This window comes from Chlorocebus sabaeus, chromosome 8 (assembly GCF_047675955.1).
Source record: "Chlorocebus sabaeus isolate Y175 chromosome 8, mChlSab1.0.hap1, whole genome shotgun sequence".
Classification (NCBI taxonomy): Eukaryota; Metazoa; Chordata; class Mammalia; order Primates; family Cercopithecidae; genus Chlorocebus; species Chlorocebus sabaeus.
Genome location: NC_132911.1, coordinates 7,545,782 through 7,573,479, shown reverse-complemented (window position 1 = coordinate 7,573,479; position 27,698 = coordinate 7,545,782). Strand labels below are relative to the sequence as shown.

General features: G+C 37.7%; 1 protein-coding gene across 5 annotated transcripts in view; it reads right to left on the bottom strand.

Annotated features, from left to right (window-relative positions):
* Positions 1-386: 386 nt before the first annotated feature.
* AGPAT5 (1-acylglycerol-3-phosphate O-acyltransferase 5) overlaps positions 387-27,698 on the bottom strand; it is a 53,493-nt gene continuing 26,181 nt past the window's right edge. For all 5 annotated transcript variants that reach the window (XM_007961598.3, XM_007961600.3, XM_037985360.2 and 2 more), the window contains 4 exons: positions 20,455-20,545; positions 12,511-12,669; positions 6,440-6,563; positions 387-4,442 (listed from right to left, as the gene is read on the bottom strand). In XM_007961598.3, the coding sequence (XP_007959789.3) occupies positions 4,217-4,442; positions 6,440-6,563; positions 12,511-12,669; positions 20,455-20,545 (600 nt within the window). In that variant the 3' untranslated portion in view covers positions 387-4,216. The remainder of the gene's footprint in view (positions 4,443-6,439; positions 6,564-12,510; positions 12,670-20,454; positions 20,546-27,698) is intronic.

Below are 27,698 nucleotides of genomic sequence, written 5' to 3'. Positions count from 1 at the left end.
AGTATCCCAACAAAGTGAACCTTTAAAATATTATGTAATATTTAATAGCCGTATTTGGCAATATAACATATATATATATAAAAAAACATGTAAACTTTATCACATATATATGAAATAACTTTTTATCACCAACTTTTGAGATCCATATTTTCCTTTATTGCTGAATTAACGAGGCACCAATAATCCCAGTAACATAAGTCAGAATTTATTCTGAAAATACCATAAAGAGACAAAAAGAGTTAGTCAAGTATTCTTGCCTGCTGGAGACACAGAATATCAATAGCACCTTTTTAAAAAGAAGACATGAACGTTTATAAAATTGCAGAACATATCTTATATATTCACATAAAATCATGAACCAATAATAATCCGGATGAAAAAACTGATCTGTTTCAACATCAATAAACATTTTATTGAAAGGTTGTTCCACATATTAGATTCCCCTCAGTACATTAGAAGTACTTCAGCTTTCTATTTGAAGTGACTTTCTTAAAAATAACTTTTTTTCTGCTCAGGATAACCAGGTATTATTATAGTACACGTATTATAATAACAAGGTATATGTCTTTGACCTCATGTATGACTCCCCAGTTGCTACAGGAATAGATTTACTTTTCATACACAAATTGGGAAAGATGTCAAATATTGATGATAAGTATCGAAGAGTTGCAGCTACTCTAAACTGAGTCAATTAGTGATCGTACAAGCACTCCATAATAGTTGAATTAAAGGTTTCAAATTCAGTTAATTACATGAATATTTGATAAATACGTGAATGTTCTAAATATTAGTTTGACCAAAGTACTAATTTTCATTCTAATGACTGGATGTTACACAGTCTCTATATAATGTCAATTATACTAAGCGATAATGTAATTTCAAGTTCTTTAATCAAAAAGTATGAGTTACTCGTAATGAAAACTGGCACATAAGGAGGGAAAAAAAATCTTGTTTATAAAGCAAGCTGTGCAAAACTACAAAGCCATTGTAGCTTTCCACCAGATACGGAATATCTGCCAAGAAAATATTTTACTCAATCTTCAATCTAAACACTACTAAAACCAAATTAAGGTTAAAAATTATTTTACTATGCACTTGCAATTATACACACAAAATACTGCTTTGATAGACATTTCTCTTTTCACATTTGTTGTGGTATACATCTGAGAGTTACTGTGTGTCTATAATAAGCAAATTTTGTATTTCTATATTTCCTTTTTATTTTTTAAGAGATGGGGTCTCGTGCTGTTACCCAGGCTGTAGTGCAGTGGTATGACTATGGCTCACTGCAACCTCAACCTCCTGGGCTGAAGCGATCCTCCCACCTCACCCTCCCGAGCAGCTGGGACGACAGTTGCACTGCCACCATGCCAGGCTAATTTTTTTTCATTTTTTTGTAGACAGGTTCTCGCTATGTTGCCCAGGCTGGTCTTGAACTTGGTCTTATTTCCTTCCATCTGTGATCAGTCTAGTTAGATCACTTGATTGACACAGACCTATTCAAAGAATATAATTATGAACAAAGGAAAAAATAAAGCCTATGTAACCCATAGCAAGGAAAATTGTCGCCACTCTAAATTTTAGAAATCACATGGAAATGAAACATATGAAAAACTATCAGTATGTATGGTCTAAGAGTTAGCCAGATCGGCACTTTTATTCACCAACTTAGTTAATTTCAGGCATTTGACATGTTTCATTGATATCACTTAATGATTACAGAATTGTCAAGCAAATTAACATTGGCCATGCATCTTATAAATTACAGATGAATTTATATAACCAAACTAATATACTGCTTAATGGTTTTGATTATTTTACTGTATTTTTTAAAACTTTGCTCAAAGCTTAGGGAAAAGTATTGTGAAGAATGCAGGGCCAGTCATTAAGCCTATTTTATGTACTAGGAGACTGTTGGTGAATTTTAGGATCAAAAAATGTTAAACAGCACAGCCATTAGAGACAGTGAAAGATTTTATTTTTTTTTTACTTTCATCCAAACACACCCTTTCCTGAAAACCATAAAAGCATACACATCGATGGCATTCTTATAAAGAAAAATTAATAACTAAGCTGTAAATCAATAATAATACAAACAAAAGTTTAAATGATATGTGAAAAGATTTACAGGTAGGTATACGGTTCTTAATTTTAAAAAAGAATTCAAGTCAGTATTAATACAGGTTAAAGAGAAGCTTCTAATTTTCCAAACATTTTGATACAAAAATTTTTTCAACTACTATATTTTATAGACCGTTTGTGAGAAGATTAGTATAGTTCTATGAAACATAACATTCAAGTGATCTTATGCAGGTCAGACTGCCTTGTTAAAATGAGTTAGAATCCACATAATTCCGATAGTATTGCCTCTCAAAGTTCAAATTTAGAACATATCCATTATATTCAAAATATGTTAAATCCCTGTACTTAACAAAGACATGGAATTGATCTAAATTTTACTTCACAGGTAAGAGAAAATTACAATTTGGCATGAGGAAACTTCATAAGTTTTACCCATGCCCCATTGATGATTAGGCCAACAGTATCCTGAGTGTGCATGGATGTGTGCATCCATTCTAAACCAGTTCACACCACACGACTCTTCAAAGACGATGCTTGAAAGAGTTTACTCTCTGGCCTGGGAGAAGCAGTGTAACACAGTCACTTGATTCTCCCTTAATCATTATTTCTTTCATTTTGCTTATCATGATCCAATTGGTATGTTTCATGTGGGCCATTGATATATTTTTGCAACAAAAATCCAGTAGCAGTAAGCAGAAATGTTAACTTAAAGGACTATGAGGAAATCAAAGTTTAAATCATAACACAAAAATAGAACAGTTCACACTGAAAGGTCTTCTCCCATGGGATATATTGTTCCATGGCTGAAAATCATGATTTGGTTCCTGGAACAAAGCTCTTGCTCTAAGGTGATACATATTAATGTGTAGCTCCACTAAACCTAATGGGAAATAAACAAATTCGTTCAGTCCTGATGAATTAAGTCTGTATTTCACTGGCTTGAGAGGGTGAATTTCTTGACACAGACAAATGCAAAATGCCCCTGCAGTAGCTGGTGAAGCCCACTCACCAGGGCTTAAAGAGGTCAGCTCTGAAAGTGGGCAGCCCAGGCTGGCTCTGCATTTCTTCCCAGCGAGTCTACGTGCAAGCCGCTGAGCGGCACCACTGACGGGATCCAAAGGAAAAGGACCAGAGCCCAGTGGGAATCCACCACATTACAGAAACGTGACTTCTGAATATTCTGTTCAATCAAAGAGAAGAAGGCAAAGGCACAGGCTAGTCAATCTAGGCAGAATGTCTGCAGGGTCTCATCACCTTAAAAATCTTGTGAACTTGGGGTCCACCCAAGGTTCACACTGACTATTTTGATATTAAAAAAAAAACAAACAGAAAACCTTAATGTTTTCAAGCACTTATGGCACAGACATAGGGAACTACTAATAGCATAAATATTCAAAAAGCTGGGAAATTTAAAGTTCTGCTATAATGAATCAGAGTCACAATTTTAAGCTTCTTTCTCATATTTTATACCATTTTTTGTGTGTACAGGGTGTGCAAATTAAGCAATTTCAATAAATATTAGAAATTTATTTTGCAAATACAAAATGAGTAAAATCAGCTAATAACGCAATACAATAAAATCATGTGCTAAACAGAGCTTTCTCCCCATGAACACTTTTTACCCTTTCCTTTGAACATCCTGACACTTCTTAAATACAATTTATTTCACTGACTTGTAGAAATAAGCACAAGATGAAATATTAGCTAGCTGCAAGATACTAAATACTTTAGTAATAAGACCTTAGAGCTGTCAGGTTGTAATAAACTGAAAATAACAGAGAAAGTGAAATATGCTGCAAATTAATGCTCAAAAATGCAGCCATCTGACTTACAAAATACACAATCCTCCCAGCTTCTCAAGTTGTCATTAGTTCATGGGAAGTGGACAGAGTAGGAGAAACTCCATTTAGCTTTTACCCTTCCAGCAGCCCTGGTGCTAAAGTTGTATTAACCAGGTATGTCTGCCCAAGACCATTGCATATCAGCTTTCGTCACAAATTCTATTTTATCCAATCTTCAACCAACAAGGCTTTATTTACACTCCTTATTAAATTCAGGAAACAATTTGATGTCATGTGCAGCCGCCAAAAATAGACAATGTAGCACATCCCATTGTCTGGAGACAGCTATTTGTTTATGCTTTAATAGTGACCCACAGGCAGCCAAGTAGGGTTCCATATATCCAGGTGTTCACATACAGCTTCCTTCCAGCATCGGTCATAAGCATGCCTGCAGTCAAACCACTTAAGATCAACATTGATGGTAAAGTTTTCTTGATACTTAATTTGGAATTAACACTTTTCCCAGGAAATCTTTTTCTTCTTTCTGGATCTGGCGACTCATAAAATTCTATAAGCATCCTATGGCCAGAATGAAAAAGGTTTAGATTTTAGTCACTTCAGTATTTCAATTCTAAAAATATCAATTAGGTAGCTATTACATGCTGGAAAAGTTATGCAGGTCCTTGGAAAATAAGGATGAATAAGGAAACATCCAGAAATTTGGATTAATAGAAGTTTCTAGTTTTTCAAAATATCTTTAATATGCTCTATGACTAGTATACATGAATTATATATGTAATATTTCAACAGGTGGTTTTAAGTCATTTTATGAGGATGCTTTTTGTCTTTTAAACTTTTGATCTGTAAAGTTTTACAGTGACCTGACTCACAAATGGCTAATAACCCGCTGCAGCTTCTCCTCCTTTTTACATGGAGCTCCTATTCCACCAGAAGTCAAAGATAGGACCAGCGGTTCTTAGACAGCGGTCCCTCTGTATCCATAGGAGGCTGGTCCCAGGATACCCAGCAGAGACCAAGATCAACGGATGCTCAAGTCCCAGATATATGAATAAAATGGCATGTATTTGAATATAACATATGCACATCCTCCCAAATCCTTTTTTTTGAGACAGGGCCTTACTCTGTTGCCAGGCTGGAGTGTGGGGCAATGATAGCTCACTGCAGTCTCAACCTTCCAGGCTCAGGAGATCCTCGCACCTCGGCCTCCTGAGTAGCTGGGACTACAGGTGCACGCCTGGCTAATTTTTGTATTTTCTGTAGAGACGGCGTTTTGCCATGTTGCCCAGGCTGTCTTGAACTTCTGGGCTCAAGCAATTTGCCCACCTTAGCCTCCCAAAGTGCTGGGATGACAAGCATGAGCCACCACAGTCAGCCCCCTTTTTTTCTGAGTGTTTTTGATCTGTGCTTGTTTGAATCCACGAATGTGGAATCCATGGATATGGACTGCTCACTGCACCTGGTCTGTCTCAAAAACACCTTTATTCCCATGGAATTAGAAAGGCAGGTGAAAGAAGGAAAACAGCATAGTAATTCATTTTCCCATCTTATATAAGATTTGTAAAGTTATAATAGCAGAACATACCCAACATAATAATCTAAAACACAAAAATACTGAAAGGAAAAGCACTTCTATTGCTTTATAAATCACACACCCTAGCGATAATCATTGTTTTAAAATGTCCAAACTCATTCTAAATATTTATAAATACTTATAAAATAAGTAGGACGTTAAATACATTTGTCTTTTTTCCGAGAACACATTTTCATGTCAATACATGTAGATCTTACTTTTAAATTTCTTCCATGGCCAAAGTGGTCCTGAATGGCTGGCTTAATAAATTACATCATGTACACTTGAGAGTCAATGAAAAATAGAAGCTTAAAGTTTCATTTTTAACCTATCACACTTTTAATCATTTTCACCTAGTAAAGTTATTCCAGGAGGGTTAATTAAAAACATTTCACTGTAAAACAAGGAAAAGAAGAACAATGATAGTTTCTTGAGAAGAAAATATATATTAAGAGAATAAAACAATTGGCTAAAATTTCTGAATATAATTAATCACAGAAGACATTGTGGATATAACCCTGTCAACTGCCCCTTCTATTTCCAACAAATATAACAGCGTCATGTCCGCCTGTACATCAGCACAGTCCTCTACCCCTCCCTTGCTTTTCTGTGCACACCGGCCCAGCAGCTGCTCCTCACACAGTAACCCCACTCTATGTGACCTGAGAGGTAGGTCCGGGCAGCTGACACTGGAAAGTTTTTTTGTGTATTTGTTGTTGTTTTTAATTTAATTTGCTATGTTATCATGTAGTATTGTCAAAGAAATACTATCAATGAAAGTAGATGGGCCCACTGTAACAAGTTCTTTTAGAGTGATTTGTACAAGTAAAGTTTAAAACACGATCAGATATGCATAAAATTTGATTTGAATTTATAAAATGTATTCTTGAGACAATATAACTATTTACACTGGTTTCCAATTGTTGACTATACTGAAATCTAGTTGAACTGAAGTTCCGGAAGTGGTGGAACTGTTGTTACTCACTTATCTTTGATTTCGAAACGTTCATGCAGCCATCTTCTCATATGTTCTTGTTCTTCTGGGACATCTTTTTTGTCGATACGATCAATGTGAATATGAATTTTTGGACATTCTTTGCAGAGAAATTCTAGCAAACAACAAAAATAATTCATTTTTTTCTATTTTAGAACTCATGGTCATATAAAGTAACATAATGGAAATAAGGTAATAGGACAAAAAAAGTTGTGAAATGACGGAAAAGTACAGATTCCTTAGCAAAAATAAACAAAAGTTAAAAATAAATAAGGATTGTAAACTGGTGGTTAGGGATTTCAAGCTGAAGTAGAAGAGCATGTTATAATTTCTAAGTCGACTATAATTACGTAAGTCATTAAGTTAAATCAATAGTACCAAATGTAATTTTTCATGTGACAACTTTTAGTGCTATACGCAGCCCAGGAATAGGAAGCTGGAACCTCCTCTCAGTCCATACTCACCTCTCTGAAGGGACTCCAAAATGCCTACTATCACCAGCCCCCATCCTAGTGTGTCACCTGTCACCACGGTGATTGCTGCCTCCCCACCAGATTGTGAGCTCCACGGGGGCCGAGAGGAAGCTGGTCTGGTTCACAATGGCACCTCTTTACCTGGCACACAGCTGGGCACTCACAGGCGCCTGATAATCCTCAACTCCTTGCTCATCGCCTGACACACAGCTTCTCGTCACTGACTGCTACACAGCCACAACAAACTTGCGGGAGCAACTGCCCCTCCTCTCTAACTTGGCCATTGGTTTCTAATCATTGCTACTCCTTGCTTTCCTGATACTTGCCATATTTTAACATATTATATAATTGGTAAAATAACCAAAATTCTTACTGTGGAATAGCCATGAGCGCTGTAAACAACTGTAGTTTTTAAGACTTGCTAATCTGAAAAAAGGAGACGGTCTTTTTCAGCCTCGATTGCACAAGGGATGAGGCTATTATGTATTCTAAGAAAGAACTTTGAGCCTAGAAACTCCCTTCTTTGTAGGTGGCTCCTTGTGCAAAGGTAAGAATGTTAACGTATTTAAGTTCCTTGGCGAACAAAGAAATATTCCTAAGACTGAAGAGCTGACTAAGGTAGGGAGGTATGCCGAGTAGGAGACTGAGACCTTTTGCCTCAAATTGAAAACGCGTTCAAAAACATGTTCTGAGAAATGATGAATCCTACACTCCACTGTCCGAGGAACACTTGTCTTTGCTCTTTCAACCCCACACTTCCCGTTTTTCCTAAGGACTCTCTGCAACTGCTCTTCTTGATTTCAGTGTCGAGCTCTTAGTAACATGCAGCATTTAGGTGATCAAAAATACCCTGTATTCTTATACACTTCCAGGAGTAAACTGGCTTTAATAACACATGTGCAAAACAGTAAACAAAGATTTTAATTTTTCAATATTTTTGTCTTAACTTTCCTACAGTACTATCATCTGAAAAATCAAAGAACTGCTTAAAAAGCATTTTGAGCAGCAGAACTGTACCCTAGGGAAGAGCACACACGATGTAGTCAGGTAGCCTGGGTCTCCACCTCTGGGGTGACCTTGGGCAACTCTGTCAGCCTCTCTGTGCCTAAGTGTCCAAGTCTATAAAGTAGGGATAATAATAATAGCACCACTGAAAGGGTCATTCCAAGAAGATTTCAAGCACCTACAGGAGTGCTTGGCACACAGTATGCACTATGTGTTAGCTATTATAGTGTTTTAGCCACATATTACTTCTCACCCAATCTTATTTCTATTTCTGATACATAAAAAGACAGATTCCAATACTAATTTCCCTGCCTTCACTGAATTATCTAGATCTCCACCTCAACATTTCCATAATTAAGTAATCATCTGGTCAGCACTGCAAACACCCAATATTTCAAGTGCTGGCACACAGACTGTAAGGAAGATGGAACAGACTGCATTTCGAATGTCAGAAATAGAAAGCTTTGTGGAGTACAGTGCTCAGGAAGTGGCAGGGCCTCTACTAAGACGCCTGCTTTGGAAGAAGAGGCAGTGCTGCTGTGAGGAAAGGACTCCAAAATCTTCATGGGTCCTTTGGTTTTTCCTAAAACTTACATGTGCTCAGAATGCGTTTACAGCATGCTTTTGAGAACGCTGATTATTTCATTCAATCTCTGCAATTCTAGGCAGGCAGAGGCTGTTATTATCTCCTTGTAAGATGAAGAAACTAAGTCTCAGAGAGGACCAAGGCCCAGCGTAGCCATGGTGGGGCTGTAACAGCCAAGTCCCTAAGGTTCAGGACCCGGATAGGGACTATGAGAGGAGCAGGCGACAAAGTGGAAAGCAGTTCAATGTCAAATGACATTTAGGAGGTTCTAACACTGAAGGCAGGAAATAAGTGGCATAAATACTTCCTACAGATTTAATGAAGTACTTATATATCCACATTTGCAAAAACTATCTTAGTTGAAGCATAGTTCATATTACCTGAGTAAAAATTACACTATAGCACCTTAGGGAATCTAGGAAAAAATACTCTAAGGTATAATTGTTTTTCTACCTGTAAATTTCTAGTAGGCACTAAAGTACACTGATATGCTTGGGTAATGCAGAAAGTCTTCCAAGTATTCGTATGGGTCACAGGTCTATTTGCTGTAGAAACCAAGTCCCATTTGCTCTGAAGGCAACACACAGGACGCATATCCAACAGGATGAAGCTGGGTAGATAACTGCTGTTAAATCACATCAATGAACACTATATAGCCTTTAAAAAAAAGTTATGGAAGTATATGTACTGACATGCACAGCTATTTATGACACACAGAAAATATGAAGAACAGGAACTATAGACACACACACAATCTCATCTTTAAAAAACACATAAAGGCACATACTTTCTCCAACATATAGACATTATAAAAAAGAGGATTTAAAGGAAAATATCCAAACTGTTAACTGGGGTTACAGCTGGATAGGTGAACTTGTGGAGATTTTTTCTTCTTCTTTTGGGTTATCTGTAATCCCCTCTTCCCTGATCCCCCCCCTTTTTCTTTTTTTTTTTGAGGCAGATTCTTGCTCTGTCACCCAGGCTAGAGTCCAGTGGCACGATCTTAGCTCACTTCAAACTCTGCCTCCCGGGTTCAAGTGAATCTCCTACCTCAGCCTCCTGAGTAGCTGGGATTACAGGCGCCTGCTACTGTGCCCAGCTAATTTTTGTATTTTTAGTGGAGATGGGGTTTCACCGTGTTGGCCAGGCTGGTCTAGAACTCCTGACCTTATGATCCACCCATCTTGGCATCCCAAAGTGCTGGGATTACAGGCATGAGCCACTGCACCTGGCCTCCATATTTTTAAATATAAAAATATTAATAGACATGGAGAGTATATATATGTTGTAATATGAAAATACTGGTAGAAAAAACTTAACTAGGATCACACACAATACTTAAATAGAATACCAAATGTTGTCCTTAAGCACACAATTTATTATATTACACCAGCCATTTCAGAAATATAATTTTAAAAAAATCAATAGTAATCAAACTACCCTGTCTCATCTCTGCCGCAATGACATCTTCCATGATGACAAGAAGCAGTGAACCATGCGAGAATGCCCAGGTGGGCTTTGATTTATACCTCCCTTAAAATGAAACTTACACCATAAAATGGGAAGGACAAGGGACACTACTGGCTGCCTCTCTCTTCAACATGAGACCTCATGGAGGTGACCGCAAGAATTCCTGTAGCATTTGTTAGCACTGCAGCTTCTACAGCTTCCCTGTAGAGCGTCCTGGTAGCAACGTGGAGTGGAGCAGAGGCTCTGCATGTTCAACAATCACTGCAGCTAATACTGACAAACAGTGATCCCCGAGAATGCTCTGAGAAACACTGGGTCACGGCATATCAACAATCTAACAACTTCATGAAAAAAATTATTTCTTAATTGCACCATAAAATATGAATATTAAATCGCCTGCTATATATAGAGATAATATTTAATACTAATGAAATTGGCCACAAAGTACTTACAGTATTCCAAGTTACAGAATTTTATACCTAACACAACTTATACCAGATTTCATATAATTTAAAGTGACTATTAATCTAAAGTAGATTATAACCAGACCAGAACACCCATCAATTAATATAAACAACTGAAAGCAGGGCTGAGTCAGTGACAGAAAACAAAAAAAATAAAAGCAGGGTTTTTCAAGCTATGGGTTAAAAGCAACACACTAAAAGGAAAAATGTGTTATTATTATGTCTTATGTGCACAGGTATACGTACAGAATAATGTCTCAGAAAGTGGGAATGCTAAATCTAAAATGTGAATGCATTTGTGTATCTGAGATAAATGTCCAAAGCAACTTCTACAGAGATTTATACTATATTGCATTCCTAACAGCAAAGTATAAAAATGGCTGTTAATACTTTAATCTCACCCACTGAGCCTATGATCAAACCTTGGGATGTTTGCCCATCTAATGGATTAAAAAAAAAAAAGGCATCCCCTGTAGTTTTAATTTGCACTTATCTTATGAATGCGGTTAAATGTGAAATGTCTGTTCTTGTCCTTTACCCATTTTTCTTTCCAGTTATCAGTCATCTTCTTAACAATTTGTAAGTGTACTTTATACATGAAGGAAATGGCCCCTTTTCTATGATCTAAGTTGCAAATAATTTCCCAGTTTGTCTTTCAGTCCTGATTTTACTCTGGTGTATTTTTCCCTTAATTCAGAAATACTTTATCCTTGACTGAAGTGATAAGATTTTATTTTCTTTATGGTATCTGGGTGTCAGAAAGGTCAATCTTTCGAAAAGAGACACAATTTGTAATGAATACACATAGGCAGTGACCACCCCAAAGCCACAGTCAGCTCACATGTAGCAGAGGATAAGCAGGGCAGTGGGAGGTTGGAACCCAGGCAATGCAACTCAAAGAGGGTTTCGGATTCCTTAAGGCACTTGCGATGCAGCTGGGAAGAGAGAAAGACAGAGCCCTGCGCTAAGTGCCAGCACTATAACACACGCTGTCAGTGCCACAGCAGTACTGCGAGAGCAGGGGGAGAAGGCACGGTGCTATGCTGGGAAAGGCGTCACCTGTCACTCTAGGGGAACAGTAGGCTTGGATAAGGGCAACAAAAGAGAGGGTGGTTTCCTGTGGAAAGCAGGAGTGGCCACACAAAGTCTTTGACTACTGAATATGCATGAGGTGCAGGAGGACTCAGTCAGCCAGGTTCACCATGGCCGAGGCTTCACGGCACAGTGCAGGACGAGGCGAAGGCAAGGCAGAGCTCAAGGCTGGAACACAGTCCTCCGAGAGCAGGCTATAGAGGCTGGCATGACCCATGAACTCTGCTGAACCAACGGGTTCTTAGACAGGAGGGGACATGATAAAAGTAGCAGCATTTAAACAAGGTTATTATGGGGAGTCTATCTGTTTTTCATTGGTTATAAACACTTGTTTAATCTTAAACTATGTTTAATAAACTAATGACAATCTTGCTGAACAAATGTCTTGTTTTCAAATGCAAAAATAGGTAAATAACTCCTTCAATAGTTTAAAAGAGAAAAATATTAATATGCCACTTTTTTATAAGGGAGGGACGGTAGAATAAGAATATATCTGACAATAGCTCAAAGGTTCTTAAAACCTAACATGTTTGGAAAAAAAAAAGGTCACACTTAACTGTATTTCTTCTTGTCACAATGACACCAAATTTCATAAATATTTTATGAAAAATACAGCAAAAGGGCAGCACTAATAATGTGCACCTCAGTACTGCCAGGGGTGTGCTCCTTCTTCACGCCTTCCTCCCCTTTACAGAGCTTTCCATTTGTATGTGTGAACTTTGAGTAGAAAAAGGCTGGATTAACGATAACTGATTAGTCCATAGGACTAATACGACAGCCAAGAAACACCGCACTTTGCAGGACTAATGAAATTTCAACTGTTACATCTTAATAACATCTTGAAAAATATACCAGGTAAATGTAATGAAGGAAAAAAGGTCACTTAACTTACTTTGCAAAACTGAATTCTACATAAACATATGCACCATATACATCGCGTGGCAGGCATTTCGGGTGCATGAACACACTTACCCGTCATGGTCGGTGACTCTCTTCGCTGCTCTCCATTGTCCTTCCCTTCGTAAACCACCGTAACATCATAAATTGCATCTAAATAATTCTTCATGCAATCAAAAGCAACGTGAGTTGCCTTTATTCGTGGTGTCAGCACATGTTTTAATACTGCAAGGCCTAGAAGAGAAGTCATTTCCGTGTTGTCATTAGTTACAAAACACCTCCACAATAAAATATATTGTTGAACATCTAAATTATTTTTAAATTCCCTCAAATAAACACACCAGAATCTATTAATGCCACAACCTCCTATCTTTAGGGCTTTAAGTTTAGAAAGCACTCTCACTTGCCTTTTTCTGTTTAAATCAATATTCATTTACTATATATTGATCAAATATCTACATGTACAAGTCAACATGCTGGAAGTTTATGGCCTATTGGAAACGCTTCAATCTAGTAAACCCTGGCAAGGGTAAATATTAATGCCCTCGCTTCTGGCCACTGAACAAAGGTGATAGCAACTTGCCCATGGTGACTCAAGATTTCCTAGAAATACAGTCACACAGCACATGGTCTCCTGTGTCTGGCTTCTTTCACTCAGCATGGATCTGAGGTTCATCTGTGTGGCTGCAGGTCTCAGTGCTTCATTCCTTTTTATGGCTGAGTAATTTTCCATCTTGTGAACAGATCACATTTTGTTGACCTATTCATTGCTCCATGGACGTTTGGGTTGCTTCCAGACTTTGGCTATTATGAATAATGCTGCCATGAACATTCATAGGAACTGCAAATGAAGGCTGCATGTGAACAAGCTTTTGCATGAACATACGATTTCATTCCTCTTGGCTATATCTGACATATTTTTAAAAGGTTCTTTACCTGGGGGACTACTGCAATTATCCAGAACAAATTGCATTCATCAGGTTCCTACTAGGGTTAAGGATTTTGTTCTCCTTTCCTTCCTATTACCTCCCTTTTCCTTGATTAAAATATTTACTGATAATGTAACAGAAAACAGTAGTTCTCAATAAGTGACATGAAAATAGACTACAAAAAACTAGTCTAGATTTTCTACTGGCCTCTCTCCAGGGAAAGTAGCTGAGTAAGGAAGAACAGCTATTACATGGTGGGACTGTCCCACACAAGAGTTTTTAAAATGCAGGGTGGTGTGGGAAAGACAAAGATTCCCACAAGCACATATCTGACTTTAGTCCCCAGGGCAGGGGCAGTTAAACTGATTCACGAACTTGCAACAAAAATCTCAATCACATACCAAGCTGGGAAGCATTTATTTGTCAATTAAGCTAGTTAACACTTCCTTCTTTGCTACTGGAGCTCATCCAACTTTATGAAGTCCAAAGTTTCAAAACATCACTCGGTGGTGTTCACTACAACAACTAATTACTAGAATCCAAGTAAGTTAGTAGGGAAATAAAGACAGAAAGGTAATATTTTTAAAACATAAAGGGAAATGAATTATTATGAAAGTTTAAAAAAAATAGCTTTATGACATGAATCATAGCCATTAATGATATGTAAACAAAACTAAAAAAAAATCTTCTAATGAAGGAATACACTGGGAATAGCTTCAATTATTTCAAACATTTTCTATATCAAATTCTCTGTATCAAATCCAAATCCTACATAGTCCAGGTTTTAGTATCCAACTCTTGAAAAGGAATAGCCAATGAAGATGAAGAAAAACAAGGGGACTGTGGTAGTGACACAGGTGCCCCAGAAGAAAACAGGTCAGGAAGAGTGAAGTGCTCAGCCACATTTGCTGGAAGACACTTGAAAGGCCCAGAACTGAGACATGACTCCCAGGCACAATGGAGGGTCCATGACATCTTGATCGATATTTTCAGTGCAGTGGTGGGAACTGAAGCTCAAAAAGTGGGTTCAGTGAGGTGCCAATATGTGAGGTGAGAAAAAAATAAACCACAGCAAATTCTTTCCTGGATTTATTAACAAATGGTCTATTAATTTCCAACGGTTAGAATAATATGAGAAGCTTTTACTATTAAAACAAATAAAACCTGGCCCTTCTTGGATAACTCAGAAGTCACTTTCCATTTCTAAACCAGAGCTCATAATAAACTCTAGTCCACACGGGGAATTATTTACAATCTCTGACCAAGCGGTCACCAACTCTCAACAGTGATAAGAGTTAAAACAAAAACAATTTTATAGTAATAATATCGAGGCCAATTAGAATTTCGATAGAGAGAAACCCAAATAATGACGTATTCTTAATTAAACTGCTCTAGCTTGAGCCAACCATATTGAGATCTGACAACTTTCCAGGGAACTACATAAAGGTCTGAGCCCAAACAGAGAAATGTGGTAGCTATTCAGTTACTTCTTCCTGGTCACCATCTAGTGTCTGTTCTGATACCTGCTTTGCCTTGTTTCCCTCTCCAGAGCTCCTGAATTTCTACTTAATGCTAACGATGGCCTAGCATACCCTTTGACTGAGTTTCTCCCTAAGGGTCATTTGCAGTACTGGTTGAGTATAATTGAAATTCTGCAGTTAGTATTACATTTTGGAAACATTATAAATAAATGAAAATACACTGGACAAAAAAACTTTAATGATCCATGTAGAGAATTTTACATTTATATACAGAATTTAGTCTGCAATGTATTTAAAATATATTATCTCACTTGATTCTCAGAATTTAAGTAATTGAGGCTCAGAGAGATAAAATCTTGCTCAAAGTCACACAGCTAGAAAGACCTTATAATGTCTGGTTCAGTATTTTTCTATGCCATAATTAATAAGATACTATTCTGAAACTATAAATCAGTTAAAGATTAATGAGGCAATAAAAAAATTTAAATAGCTATAGGACATGACAGAATGTCTTAAAAGAGATAGAAGATATTCTCAGAATGTAAAAATATTACTCATACTTCAAAGTTTTTTGAAATCACACATATCTGATTGGTGAAAGCTTCAGGAAAAGGCACACTGGAGAGATGCCAACATGGAGGTATACAACACACAACGGCGGGCAGAAGGACTTGTGAACAAAGGTACAGAAGCAGGGACCCGGGAGGCCTCTGGAGCCCTTGTGCAGAGCAGGAGGGGCTAAGTGTGACAAACACACCAGGTCACACTGCTGTAAGCTTCGGAATAAACACTGATCTGTAGGAGCACAAGGATTGGAGGCCAAAGAACAGACTGAATCTAGGTGCAAAGAATAACAGTTCTAAGTTTCACAAAGAGTTTTGGACATTCAGTTATAAAGCAACAAAGTCCTGAATTAGGAATGAAGCAGTGAAAACTGAAAAGATAAAATGTAATAAAGTGAACACCAAATATATACTGAATCAGCAACTGATTGAACGTGGTCACAGGGGAAAAGGAGAAAAAACAATAACTAGGCTTCTGCTTCAGAAGGCATAGACAAGGCCACACCGTAACTAGACAGGGAACGGCCAGGAGGAAGACATGCAGAGCACGCCGGCGTGCACGCACCTGCCATGCAAAGAGAGAAGTGGGAGGGCAGCAGGCAGGGAAAGAAAGAGAACATTGAGCTGGGCGCCGTGGCATGTGTGTGTCTGCAGTCCTAACTACTCAGGAGCACTGCTTTAGCCTGGGAGTTGGGGAGCGGGGGAGAGAAGGAAGGGAGGGAGGGAGGAGAATAAAGAAAGGAAACAGAAAGAGAGAAGGAGAGAAAGCAAGCAAGCAAGCAAGAGAGAATGAGTGAGGGAAGGAAGAAAGGGAGGGAGGAAGGGAAGGAAAAGAAGGAAGGGAGAGAGAGTGAAAGAAAGAAGGAAGAAAGGGGGGAGAGAGAAGATGAGTTCAAATTGGGCATACTGAGGCTGAAGTAACAAAACATTCTAGAAGTAGTTGGAAATATGGTCTGTAAAATGGCAAGAATCAACCAAAGCTAAGCATGTGGAAATCGTGGGAATGGATAACTGAAGTAATGGCAGTGGCTGAGAATAATAAAGGGCAGAAGATGAAAAGGCAAGAAACACAGACTATGGAAACATCCACATTTAAAAAAAAAAAAGGTAAAAATAATAACAGGGAATAGGACAAGCCAGGAAATAAAAAAGAGGGGGAAAACCAATGTAATACAAACACCAAGGGAAGAGAATGTTTAAAGGAAGAAGAGGTGATATTTATCTTCATAAAGAAAAATAATACTCCATTGTTTATTTCTGCAATAAAGTTAAAATTGTTTTCTGGTTATAAAGTTATAAATAATGTTGAAAGTTAACAAATATGACAACTGACACAAATGATATGATGCTTTGGAGGTCACTGGTAAGTTAGAAGTGGGACACATTTCTGGAGACTGGATGGAGTCAAATACAAGAAAGCAAGGGGCCCAAACTTCTCTTTGCACAGCTACAGACTTAGTTATTTCAGAATGGGAGTATATTTGCAAGCTGGGAGAAATCCCAGTAGAGAAGTAAGGCAGATGACTGACGCAATGATGGAGATAGGGTAGATGGAATCAAGAGCTTAGAAACTGTTGACGCTGCCATGTCTAAGAAGAAAATTTTTCTCCAAAGCTTTCTTCTTAGACATGGCAGCTTCAGCAGTTTCTTCCAAAGAAATCAAGTCAAGAGAGTCCACATTAAGATTTTGAAATCAAAAGGGATACTGGGTACACTTTTTCCAGAGTAACATAACTTTCTGAAGGCAAAAAATCCTTGAATGTGAGGAGGAAAAAAAGCCATGAAAACTGTAAGAGTAGTCAAAAGGAGAAAAATAAAAACTGCTCCGCACAGACTTGGCTCAGCTGAAATGAAATGGCCTGGCTTGGCTGCAGAAGGCAGTCAGCATTGATCTTATGATGTTCTCCACTGCTAAGGAAGGGAAAAAACAAACAGGGTTGCCAAGGGCTGAGGAAAGGCAGGGCAGGAACAGAACAGCCCAGCATCGGGATGGGCAGACCCCGGGGCTAGGGCAGACAAGAGCTGCAGAAGGGCCAAGACAAGACAGGTTAGAAATGAGCCAAAAACACAGATTCAGAGCAAGTGAGGAGGAGGGAGAACCAGAGTCAGCTCCATGGTGTGGGCGACCCAGTGCCATTTCCAGATGAACTTCAAGGTGGTGAAAGCAGAGCATTCAGCCACGCGCAGGACTCCACACAAGAGAACAGGACCTCCCCCCAGGAGCCTCCACAAAGGACTGTAGCCCTGCCAACACCTTGATTTCAGCTGAGCGAGACCCTTTCCAGACTTCTCAACTGTAAGAGAAGAAATGTGTGGTGTTTTAAGCCACCAAGTTTGTGGCAATTCCTGAGAGCAGCCATAGGAAGCAAATACCCCTTCTTAAGGGTGAGAGTGCCGTTACCACCCAGAGCTGAGCACTAGCTTTCTTGTTTGCTATGCTGACTTTCAGAAGTTGGCTTCAAAGTATTAATTTAATTTCTACTTTTTTGATTATGAGAAAGAAGAAATACTTGTTCAAGTGTGTGGGTCATTTGTATATCCTGAATTTCTTATTCATGCCCTTTCCCCATTTTTCTGGTTTATGTCTTTTCTTACTAATTAGGAAGCACTTTTGCAATATTAAGTATATTAATATCTTATATTATAAAATATTATTAGCTTGCTATTTGCCAACTAAATTTGTTCATATGATGTTTGAGACATAAAAATAATTTTTATTCAGTTGTCTACAAAGAAAGAAATTGCTTTGTAGCTTATTCCCTTTGTTCTCATGTTTTGAAAAGACTCTCGAATCTCTATAATCGCCAGTGTTATTCATCCTATGAATAACATGCAAATTCTAGATATCTGGTTTGCCATTATAGACACACCATTAAATTTCTGTTTTCTATTATGAGAGTTCAAAAAGCTTAAGTATGTCACCTTCGCTAGCTACCATGGTTTTAACCATGGCAGTTAAAAAAAACAAAACAAAACACCATAGGGGCTCACTTTAATGGGTTCAGGTGGTAGATTAAAATACATTTAATTCCAAATTCCTTAAAACCACTAGAAAGCCAAATATCTAAAACAATACCAAGGAAAATGAGTTAAAACAAAACCCTTCGTACAGCTGAGAAAAGCTGAAATATTACCGCAGTGCCTGCACTTTTGCAAGACCCCGTATGAACAGCTTCTTCCTCCATGTCTAAGTTTCCTATAAGAGGTATGCAACTGCTATCAATTTGTTCTTTCTGTGAATAAAACTCAGGCAAAAACACTGAATGATGGCGTTACCAAGACGAGAAATATGAGTGTATGCATGGAAGGATAAATTCTATCTTCAATATGCTGAGTTTGAGACATCCCTTTGGGCCAGTCAAGCAAAGCTCTCTAGTGGACAATTGTACAAATGGGTCTAGAGTTAGGCAGAGAGATATGGAGGGGAGGAAGCTTTTGTGAGTCATCAGCAGTCAAGTAAACAGTGGCTAAGGCCATGGCTAAGGCCATGGATTTAGAGGAAGACCACCATGAGAAACAAAAAGTGAAATTAATGAAAGACCAAAACCTGACACTGGAAGTAACACATGAAGCAGGGAAAAATGAAGCAGAAAGAGGCTGGAAAGGAGGCTAGGAAGTAAGCACCAGAGAGTTGGGAGGATAAAGGAGAACAGCCCCACAGAAGTCTAGGGAGAGAATTTCAGATCAGACCAAAACAAACTGAGGGCAGAGTGAGTACTGAAAACAGTGCTTACAACAAAGGTAGGCTACAGATTCAGAAGACTTTGGCTGTTACGGAAAGGGGGAAAAGTGGGTGCTAGGAAGAGGAAAACATAAATTTGAGAGAGAGGGGTTTTTGTTTTGTTCTGTTTAATAAATGTGAAAAGGGCAACAGAGATAATGGCGTTGCAAAAGAGCAACTGAAATGACAGAACGTGATGTCTACTAGACAGAGGAAGCAGTGAAAGTCAAAAGAGAGCTGACAGATTGAGAGACCAACTGAACCCTCCTATTCTGAACCACTCCTTAACAGGACATGTGTTTAAAAACAAACTGGCATTTTTTAAATGAACTGTTACAAATGATGTCATATTGTAAGAACTTTGTAAAAGTTCCCCCTTATCATTTTTAATTAAACTAAAATTAAATAAAATTAAAAATTCATTTCATGCACTAGTTACATGTTGAATGCTCAAAAACCACATTGGTAGGAGCCAGCACACTGGACAGAACAGATAAAGAACTTTACCATTATTGCAGAACGTTCCATTAGACGACCCTGTCATAGGCCCTGGCGTAATGTCACAAACAAGGTATTTGCTCAGTAAGTGACTATCAACATTTGGAGATCACATACTAAATCACAGTCAAGCTTCAAAGACACCTCTAAGAACACAGCATAGCCACTGTTTTCTCTATACTTCCCAATTTGGTTAAATTGCATAACTTATTGGTGTATCAATTATCCAATTTTCTAAAATATGGATATTAAGAACATTACCATTGTTGAGGGCATTAATAGCTTCCAAGCACTGTGAGCCAACTTTGTGTAACTTCTCCATTAGAAACTTGACATATTTTCTAATCTAATTCTCACACAGATTTAGATCTACTTATAAGGCATATGGTCTTTTAAGAGATGAAGAAGCAAGCTCAGTAACATTACACAACTTGCAAGGTGCAACCATACAGCTAATAAAAGTCTGAGTTTGGACTCCAACTTACGTCTGTCAACTTACAAAACAGAAGCTCCATTACACATAACCTACACTGTAGAAAAAGCTTCCATCTACATAATCATGTTCTTAGATAGATTTTAAATAAATCCATGGCACAAGAATATGTATTGTAACAAGCACTTGAACTCAATTTCTCAGATACATGTAATAATAGCATGCAAGTGAATTAAGGAGAAGAAACTTCATTTCCTAAGAGATAATATGTACATTAATTCAAGGAATGAATACATTCATTCTTTCAATTGTAAAACAAAAGTATCTTTTCCAGGAAGAAAAACTAAAAATGTTATTATCTTATTTGTTCAAACACTGTCAAATTTTTACTTACCACGTTGGGCAGCAAATGCCTGACTAGCTGAAAGGACTTTTGTTTGCTCTGGATTATACCTTGTACCTTCTGGAAAAATCACAAGATACATCTGTGGGACATAGAGCAAATTTGGTTTATTTGGTGTGAGCTTTGTTGTTGTTATTGTTGTTAACTTAAAAAGCTAAACCTACTAATGCTAAGAGAGTATTTCCTACAGTAGGGGAAAATGTATATTTATTTACATGTGACCTTCATTTCAGGCAGAGCAAACAAAATTTAACAATTCAATTAAGTCTGAGCATAAAGTGAAATATATTTTAAATGCAGTGCTACATTCATTGGTAGGTCAGCCATGAAGAATCTAAAAACATTTCTAATTACATGCTAATAATTCACTAACTCAAAATAGGCCATGAAATGCTGACTCATACAAAGCCTCAATGACTTTTTTCCCTTTGAGATCCTGTAATATGTCATTTTTTAGAAATATAAATTTTAGAAATCAGTATCCTTAAGTACCAACACTAAAAAGTACCTCATTTGAGGAAAATCATATACTAAATTCCCACCATGTAAAAGGTTCAAAATGTTCACATTCAAAAGCTTCACACGAAATTCCTATTTTACATAGCTCCTTTAGTGCATTTAAAATTTTATTTATAAGTAACCTCATTTGTTATATAAACTGAAACTAAAATAATATAAAGAAGAATATCAAGCTGGATGTTTAATAAGTAATCAGTTAGTCTAAGTTTTTACACTTATCTGCTTAGGAAAGTAAAAACAGAAACATTAAAATTATACAGCAAAAACTCCTAACTTGAGAACTGAGTTACAAAATCTACACTAATAACTTTGATTGACAGCTGAAAGACAAAAATAAGATATGCATACTAAATCTTTTCAGATACACACAGAATACAGACAACAAGACAGGAGCTCATGGGAGAAAACTATGTTCATTGGATCCATTCTTGCCAGATCTCAGACGGTACTCAGACAATACTGTCTACCTCTGTACATCTGGTACAGAAGCCTTCCTTCATCTGGATGGCCTCTGATGATAAAGTTCCTACTGAAAAACCTACGTGGGACTGAGTTTTTTCTTTAGATACTGGTATAATGGTATCTGAAAATGTTGTACTTTCAGCTTCCACGCAAATATGTGAGCTTTTTGTTCATTCATGTAATAGTCTCAGCATCCACGCCTGACTTAGAAATTAACAGATATTATATGTATCTTTAATAATGAAGATTGATCAGATCTGTTAAGAAAATGTAGAAAAATGGGTAAAATTAGGAAAAAAATACAAAATTCCTTATTATAGTCCAGTAACTAGAAGGAAAAACGGGAAGACAAACATTAAAGCTAGTTCTAAAAACCACACATTCATTTTCATGAAAATGTATTTTGTATCAGTAAGGTTTATATTCAAAGCCATGAAAGCAACTACTGTGGGCTATCAGCTTTTAACTCAATCATTTATAAATAAAACGATTCTTTCAAAGGTTAACAACTCATGTGGTATTATTTGCTGTGTCTTGATGTTTAATTTAAAAGAACATTGACAGACAACAAGAAAGCATGAATTCATTCAGAGCTAATTCGGAAACTATTTCTTATAAACTTATTATGTTACAGAAACTGCACACAGGATAACAACACATACGGTCCCTCCCTTCATGGACAGGTAAGGAAAAGAAATACACTAAACAGACTAATAAAAACATGTAGGTACATATCATGATATGATTGCAAAGAAAAAGAACAAGGTGTGATGAAGGAAAATGATGAGAAGAAATTTAGGAAGGGCAATGGGGCTAGGACCTAAAGAATGGGTAAAAGAATGAATGCTTTTCCCTAAAGATGAGGAATATGGAAAGGATTTCCCTCACACCAGTTCTACTCAACGCTGTACTAGGAGGTCTAGCCAGAAAATTTGGCAAGAAAAAGAAATAAAAGCCATCAAGACTAAAAAGGACAAAGTAAAACTGTTATTTCTATAACAATGACGTGACTGTTTATGTAGGAAATCCTAAGGAATATCTTTTTTAAGTTACTAGATAATGATTAAGTTTAGCAAGGTTGGTATATTAAAAAATTATATGCCTAGGTCAACGATCAAAAACTTGAAAAATTTTTTAAATGTCTTCTACAATAGCATCAAAAACTAAAATTCTTAGGGATATATCTGGCAACAGATGTGCAAATCTGTACATTAAACTACAAAACACACTGAGATAAATAAAGAAATAAGTAAACAAATGCAGGTTATGTTCATGAACCCAAAGATTCAGTCCTGTTATATCAATTCTTCCCAAATTCATCTATACCTTCAATATAATCAAAATGAAAAGCCCACAAACTTTGGGTAGAAACTGTCAAGCTAATTCGGTAATTCATATAGAAATGCAAATAACCTAACATAGCCCAAACAACTTTGAAAAGAAAGAACAAATTTAGAAGACGACTACAGTATTTAAAAATTTATTACAAAGCAAGCATTATTAAGACAGTATGGTATTGGCATAAGGATACACATACAGATCAACATAACAGAACAAATAGTCCACTGATCTAGGGATAACAGACCCATCTATATTCAGTCTACTTATTTCAAACATTGGGGGAAAATAATCTTTTCTATAGTGACGGTTATCTATATTTAAAAAATATAAACTTCGACCTTATACCATATAAAAATATTAATTAGAAATAAATCCTAGAACTAAATGTAAAAGCAAAACTCTAAAATTTCCAGAAGAAAACGAAGGAGAAAATCTTAGCAACCTGGAGTTTGGCAAGGACTTCTTAAATAGGATATAAAAAGTGGAAATTATGAGAGAAAAAAAAATCTATAAATGAAGCTTAAAAGTATGTTCTTCAAAAGATACATATAAATTTATAAAAATAAAAAAATATGTTCTCAAAAAAGATACTATTTATAAATAGGAAAAATCAAGTAACAGATGCAAAAACCTTGTACAGGAACATTCTTAGGAGCGACAGGCTCACCTCATTTTATCATGCTTCACTTTACTGAGCTTCACAGAAATTGTATTTTTTCCCGTTGAAGGTTTATGACAACCTTGCATCGAGCAAGTCTACTGGTGCCATTTTTCCAACAGTATGTGCTCACCGCACATCTCTGTGGCATATTTTAGTAATTCTCACAATATTTCATATTATTATATCTGTTATTGTGATCTGTGATCTCTGATGTTACTATTGTAATTGTTTGGGGGTGGCATGAATTGCACCCATATAAGATGACAAATTTAATTGATACATGTCGTGTGTGTTCTGACTGCTCCACTGATGGCCCATTCCCCTGTCTCTCTTTCTCTCTGCCGCCCCTTGGGCTTCCCTATTCCCTGAGATACAACAACATTGAAATTAGGCCAATTAATAACCCTATAATGGCCACTAAGCGTTTCAGTGAAAGGAAGAGTCGCATGTCTCTCATTTTACATCAATAGCTAGAAACGGCTTAGTGAGGAAGCTATGTTGAAAGCCAAGGCGGGCCAAAAGCTAGGCCCTTTGCACCAAACAGCCAAGTTGTGGATGCAAAGAAAAAGTTCTTAAAGAGAATTAAAAGTGCCACTTCATTGAACACAAGAATGATTAGAAAGCAAAACAGCCTTATTGCTGAAAAGAGAAAGTTTGAGTGCTCTAGATAAAACATCAAACAGCCACAACATTCCCTTAAGGCAAATCCTAATCCAGAGCAAGGCCCTAACTCCAGTTAATTCTCTGAAGGCTGAGAGAGGTAAGGAAGTGACAGAAAAAAAGTCAGAAGCTAGCAGAGGTTGGTTCGTGAGGTTTAAGGAAGGAAGTCATCTCTTCATAACATAAAATTGAAGTGGCAAGTACTGATGTATAAGCTATAGCAAGTTATCCAGAAAATCTACCTGAAATAAAATAAAGATTAAACAGCAGCTCTGGGATTTAAACATTAATCTAATTTCAAAACCAATACTCTTATCCACCAGGCTGCCTCTTATCTGAAAAGGACCTTAAGTGAAAGCTGGAAGAAAAAGTGTAAGTCTCCATATTTGTGCCGTAAGTTTTACTAGCTCATATTCTAACAAAATGACTTCTATTAGTCATTTTTATCATAAGTATGCTTCATTTGCATACACAACCAATAAGTACCTTAATAAAATACTGCATTGTCCCAGCAATAATTATGGAGATGTATTTCTTCACAATTTGTAATACAAATATAATTTTTGAAACAAAATTCTGCATTTCTTAAATACTAATACCAAATAAGAGCTGATATAATCATGAAGTAGATTCACTAGAACTATTAAGCCACATGAAAACTGGCTTAACATATTCTACCATGTCACTTACTTAATCCACCTTCAGAAAGAAAAGAATCATCAAGAACCTGAGTAAGATGTACCTGCTCTCACACGGCGTACATATTAAGAAATGAAACAACCATCCAGATTCTTAGAAACCCCACCTGAGACGGTGACCTTACAGTGACAGCTGCTCAGCACTGCCTCTTGAACCTGCCAGTCTGTTGTCCATACTGCACTAGGAACATAAAAGGCTGGAATTTTGCCCACAAAAAACAGGAAGGCTATTCTGGTAGCCCATAACAGACTAGGTTATTTGAACCAAGCTTCCTACTGAAAACAACTTAAAAAGCTGGATATAACATTATTTTAAAAGTACCCAAGAGTTGGCAAGATGTTAAGACCGAAATTAAGCAAACACAGTAAAGCAGAAGTAAGCATAAAACAGAACTTTGTTTTACAAGACTCAGAAGATGAGGGGAACAGAAACCAAAGCCCACAGACCTTCCAATATAAATGTGAAGAGAGAATCAGAAGGAAACACCAAAGGCTCCACTCTCAGGGTGAAAGTAAATGAGAGGTGAGCAGGTCTCCTGTGCATCTACAACCCTGGTCGCACTGCCTGAATGGCTCAGTTCGCCTTCAACTCAGAATTTGGTTTGGGTAGGGCCCACACTAGAGGAGCCTGAAGCAGCCCAGCTAAAACAGGCAGAAATGTTCTCTGGAGAAAGACACTCCCACCTGAGGCTTCAACTGATTTCCACAAATAACTTACCAAATACAGCCAGAAGCAAAGGAAGATAACAGAGCAAACAAGGAAAGAAAGTACCATGAGCAAGAACCAGCAAAAAACAACAGACTCAGACAGGACTTTAGGCACTGAAATAACCCAACACATCTATACACCTTTTAAATTATGCCTTTAACACTTAAAGAAACAAAGACAAGCTTGAAGATTAAAACCAAAATAACAGATTTGACAAAAACCATACAGCACTTCATATAATGAAAAACAATAAATTTAAAACACTGAAGGTGAATAGATTTGTATCTATTCTGGATTGTATTTTAGAACAGAAAAAGGACATTCGTGGAAAATCCGGTAAAGTCTGAATAAAAATCTGTAGTACAATTAACAGTGTGGTACCAACGTTTATTTCTTAGTTTTGACAAATATATACCATGTTATGTAAGATGTCAACATTAGATGTTAAAGCTAGATGAAGAAGGCTGGGCGTGGTGGCTCACGCCTGTAATCCCAGCACTGTGGAAGGCTGAGGCTGGTAGATCACGAGGTCAGGAGTCCGAGACCAGCCTGGCCAACATGGTGAAGTCCTGTCTCTACTAAAAATACAAAATTTAGCCGGGCATCGTCACACATGCCTGTAATCCCAGCTACTCAGAAGTATCAGACAGGAGAATTGCTTGAACCCAGGAGGCAGAGGTTGCAGTGAGCCAAGATCGTGCCACTGCACTCCAGCCTGGGTGACAGACCGAGACTCCAACTCAAAAAAAAAAAAAAAAAAAAAAAGCTAGATAAAGAATAAATAAATGGGAACACTCTGTTCTTTCTGACGTTTCTGTAAATCTAACATTGTTCCAAGTTTTGAAATTTATTAACCAAAAATGAGAGGAGGCTTCCATGAAGTACGTAGAATGCTGAAGGAATACTACTCCCAACCCTACAGCAACAACAACACTGACAAACTGTAGATTCATGACTTTTCTCAGATCCTTCAGAAAGCCGAAAGGTTGCAAGGCAACCAATTAATCCAAAAGTCTAAGGAAAGACAGAAAACTCAAAGGAGAAACAAGATGCAAGTGCTTGTTTACTTGGGGGCCAATGCTAACATTTAGCTAAAAATTTTAACAATTGTGCAGAAAGCCAAGCATAAGCTGGTGGAACAGATGAACCCCTGGGCTACAGACACAAGGAGAATGCAGCACAATTTACAGGCTTGACCCACAGACCTCCTGTGTACTCACAAGATAAAGAAAAAGGAAAACACACTGGGGTCAGGGAAGACTTGATGTAGGCTTGCGGGATGGAACAGCAGCCCTGTGGGAAAGGCTCAGGGCCCAGCCCACATCCTTCTCTGTACGTTTCCTATGGAACAGCAGCCGGAAACTGACGAACAGGGGCAACAAAACCCTGCTACCCTTGGGGCACGGATGAATACTCGATGAGGCTGGGCAAAGAGAACAGGGTAAAACTCTTAGTGAAGGCAGGAATACATCCTGGGAAAGACTTACAGCCAGAAGCAAGGCAGGAGCAGAGTAGGCTCCACCCCTGAGATTCTCCCTAAGAATAAAGACACTTCCCTTCCTTCTCCTTCTACCACCGAACTAGCGAGAGTTCAGTAACAAGTATCAGAGAAGTACAGTGGGGAAAGGCACAAAGAGGAGAGCCACTCCGAGGTGCCATGTGAAAATGCTGAGTGTGAAACAGACACTGAGGAAAAGCTCTATCGGGAGGATGTCCCCAGCCTACACACAAAGTAATGCAGCTATAGAAACCTGAAGCGTGAGAAAAAGCACATGAGCAAAACCCAAATCCAGTGTACCTCCTGAGTGGACTGACTCAACTCCTCAACACCAAAGGCTGAGCAGAAAGACAAGTCTATCCATTTCCAGGTATCAAGACACCTTGCCTCCATTTCTACTGTCTTACAAAAAAGCCCTAGCATTCGGCACAATCTTAGGAAGTGTGACAAAGGCAAGATAAAGCACAATCTGAAGAGACAAAGCAATCAAAATTTCCAGACTCAGACATGGCCCAGATGTTGGAATTATCAAGCAGGGAATTTAAGAGAACCGCAAGTATAATAAAATGATAAAGGTTCAAGTGGAAAAAGTGATTAAGCTTTATGATCAGATAGATATTCTAGCACAGAGATGGAAACTATGAAACAGGGTCGAAGGGAAATGTGAGGAATGAAACACGCAGTAGC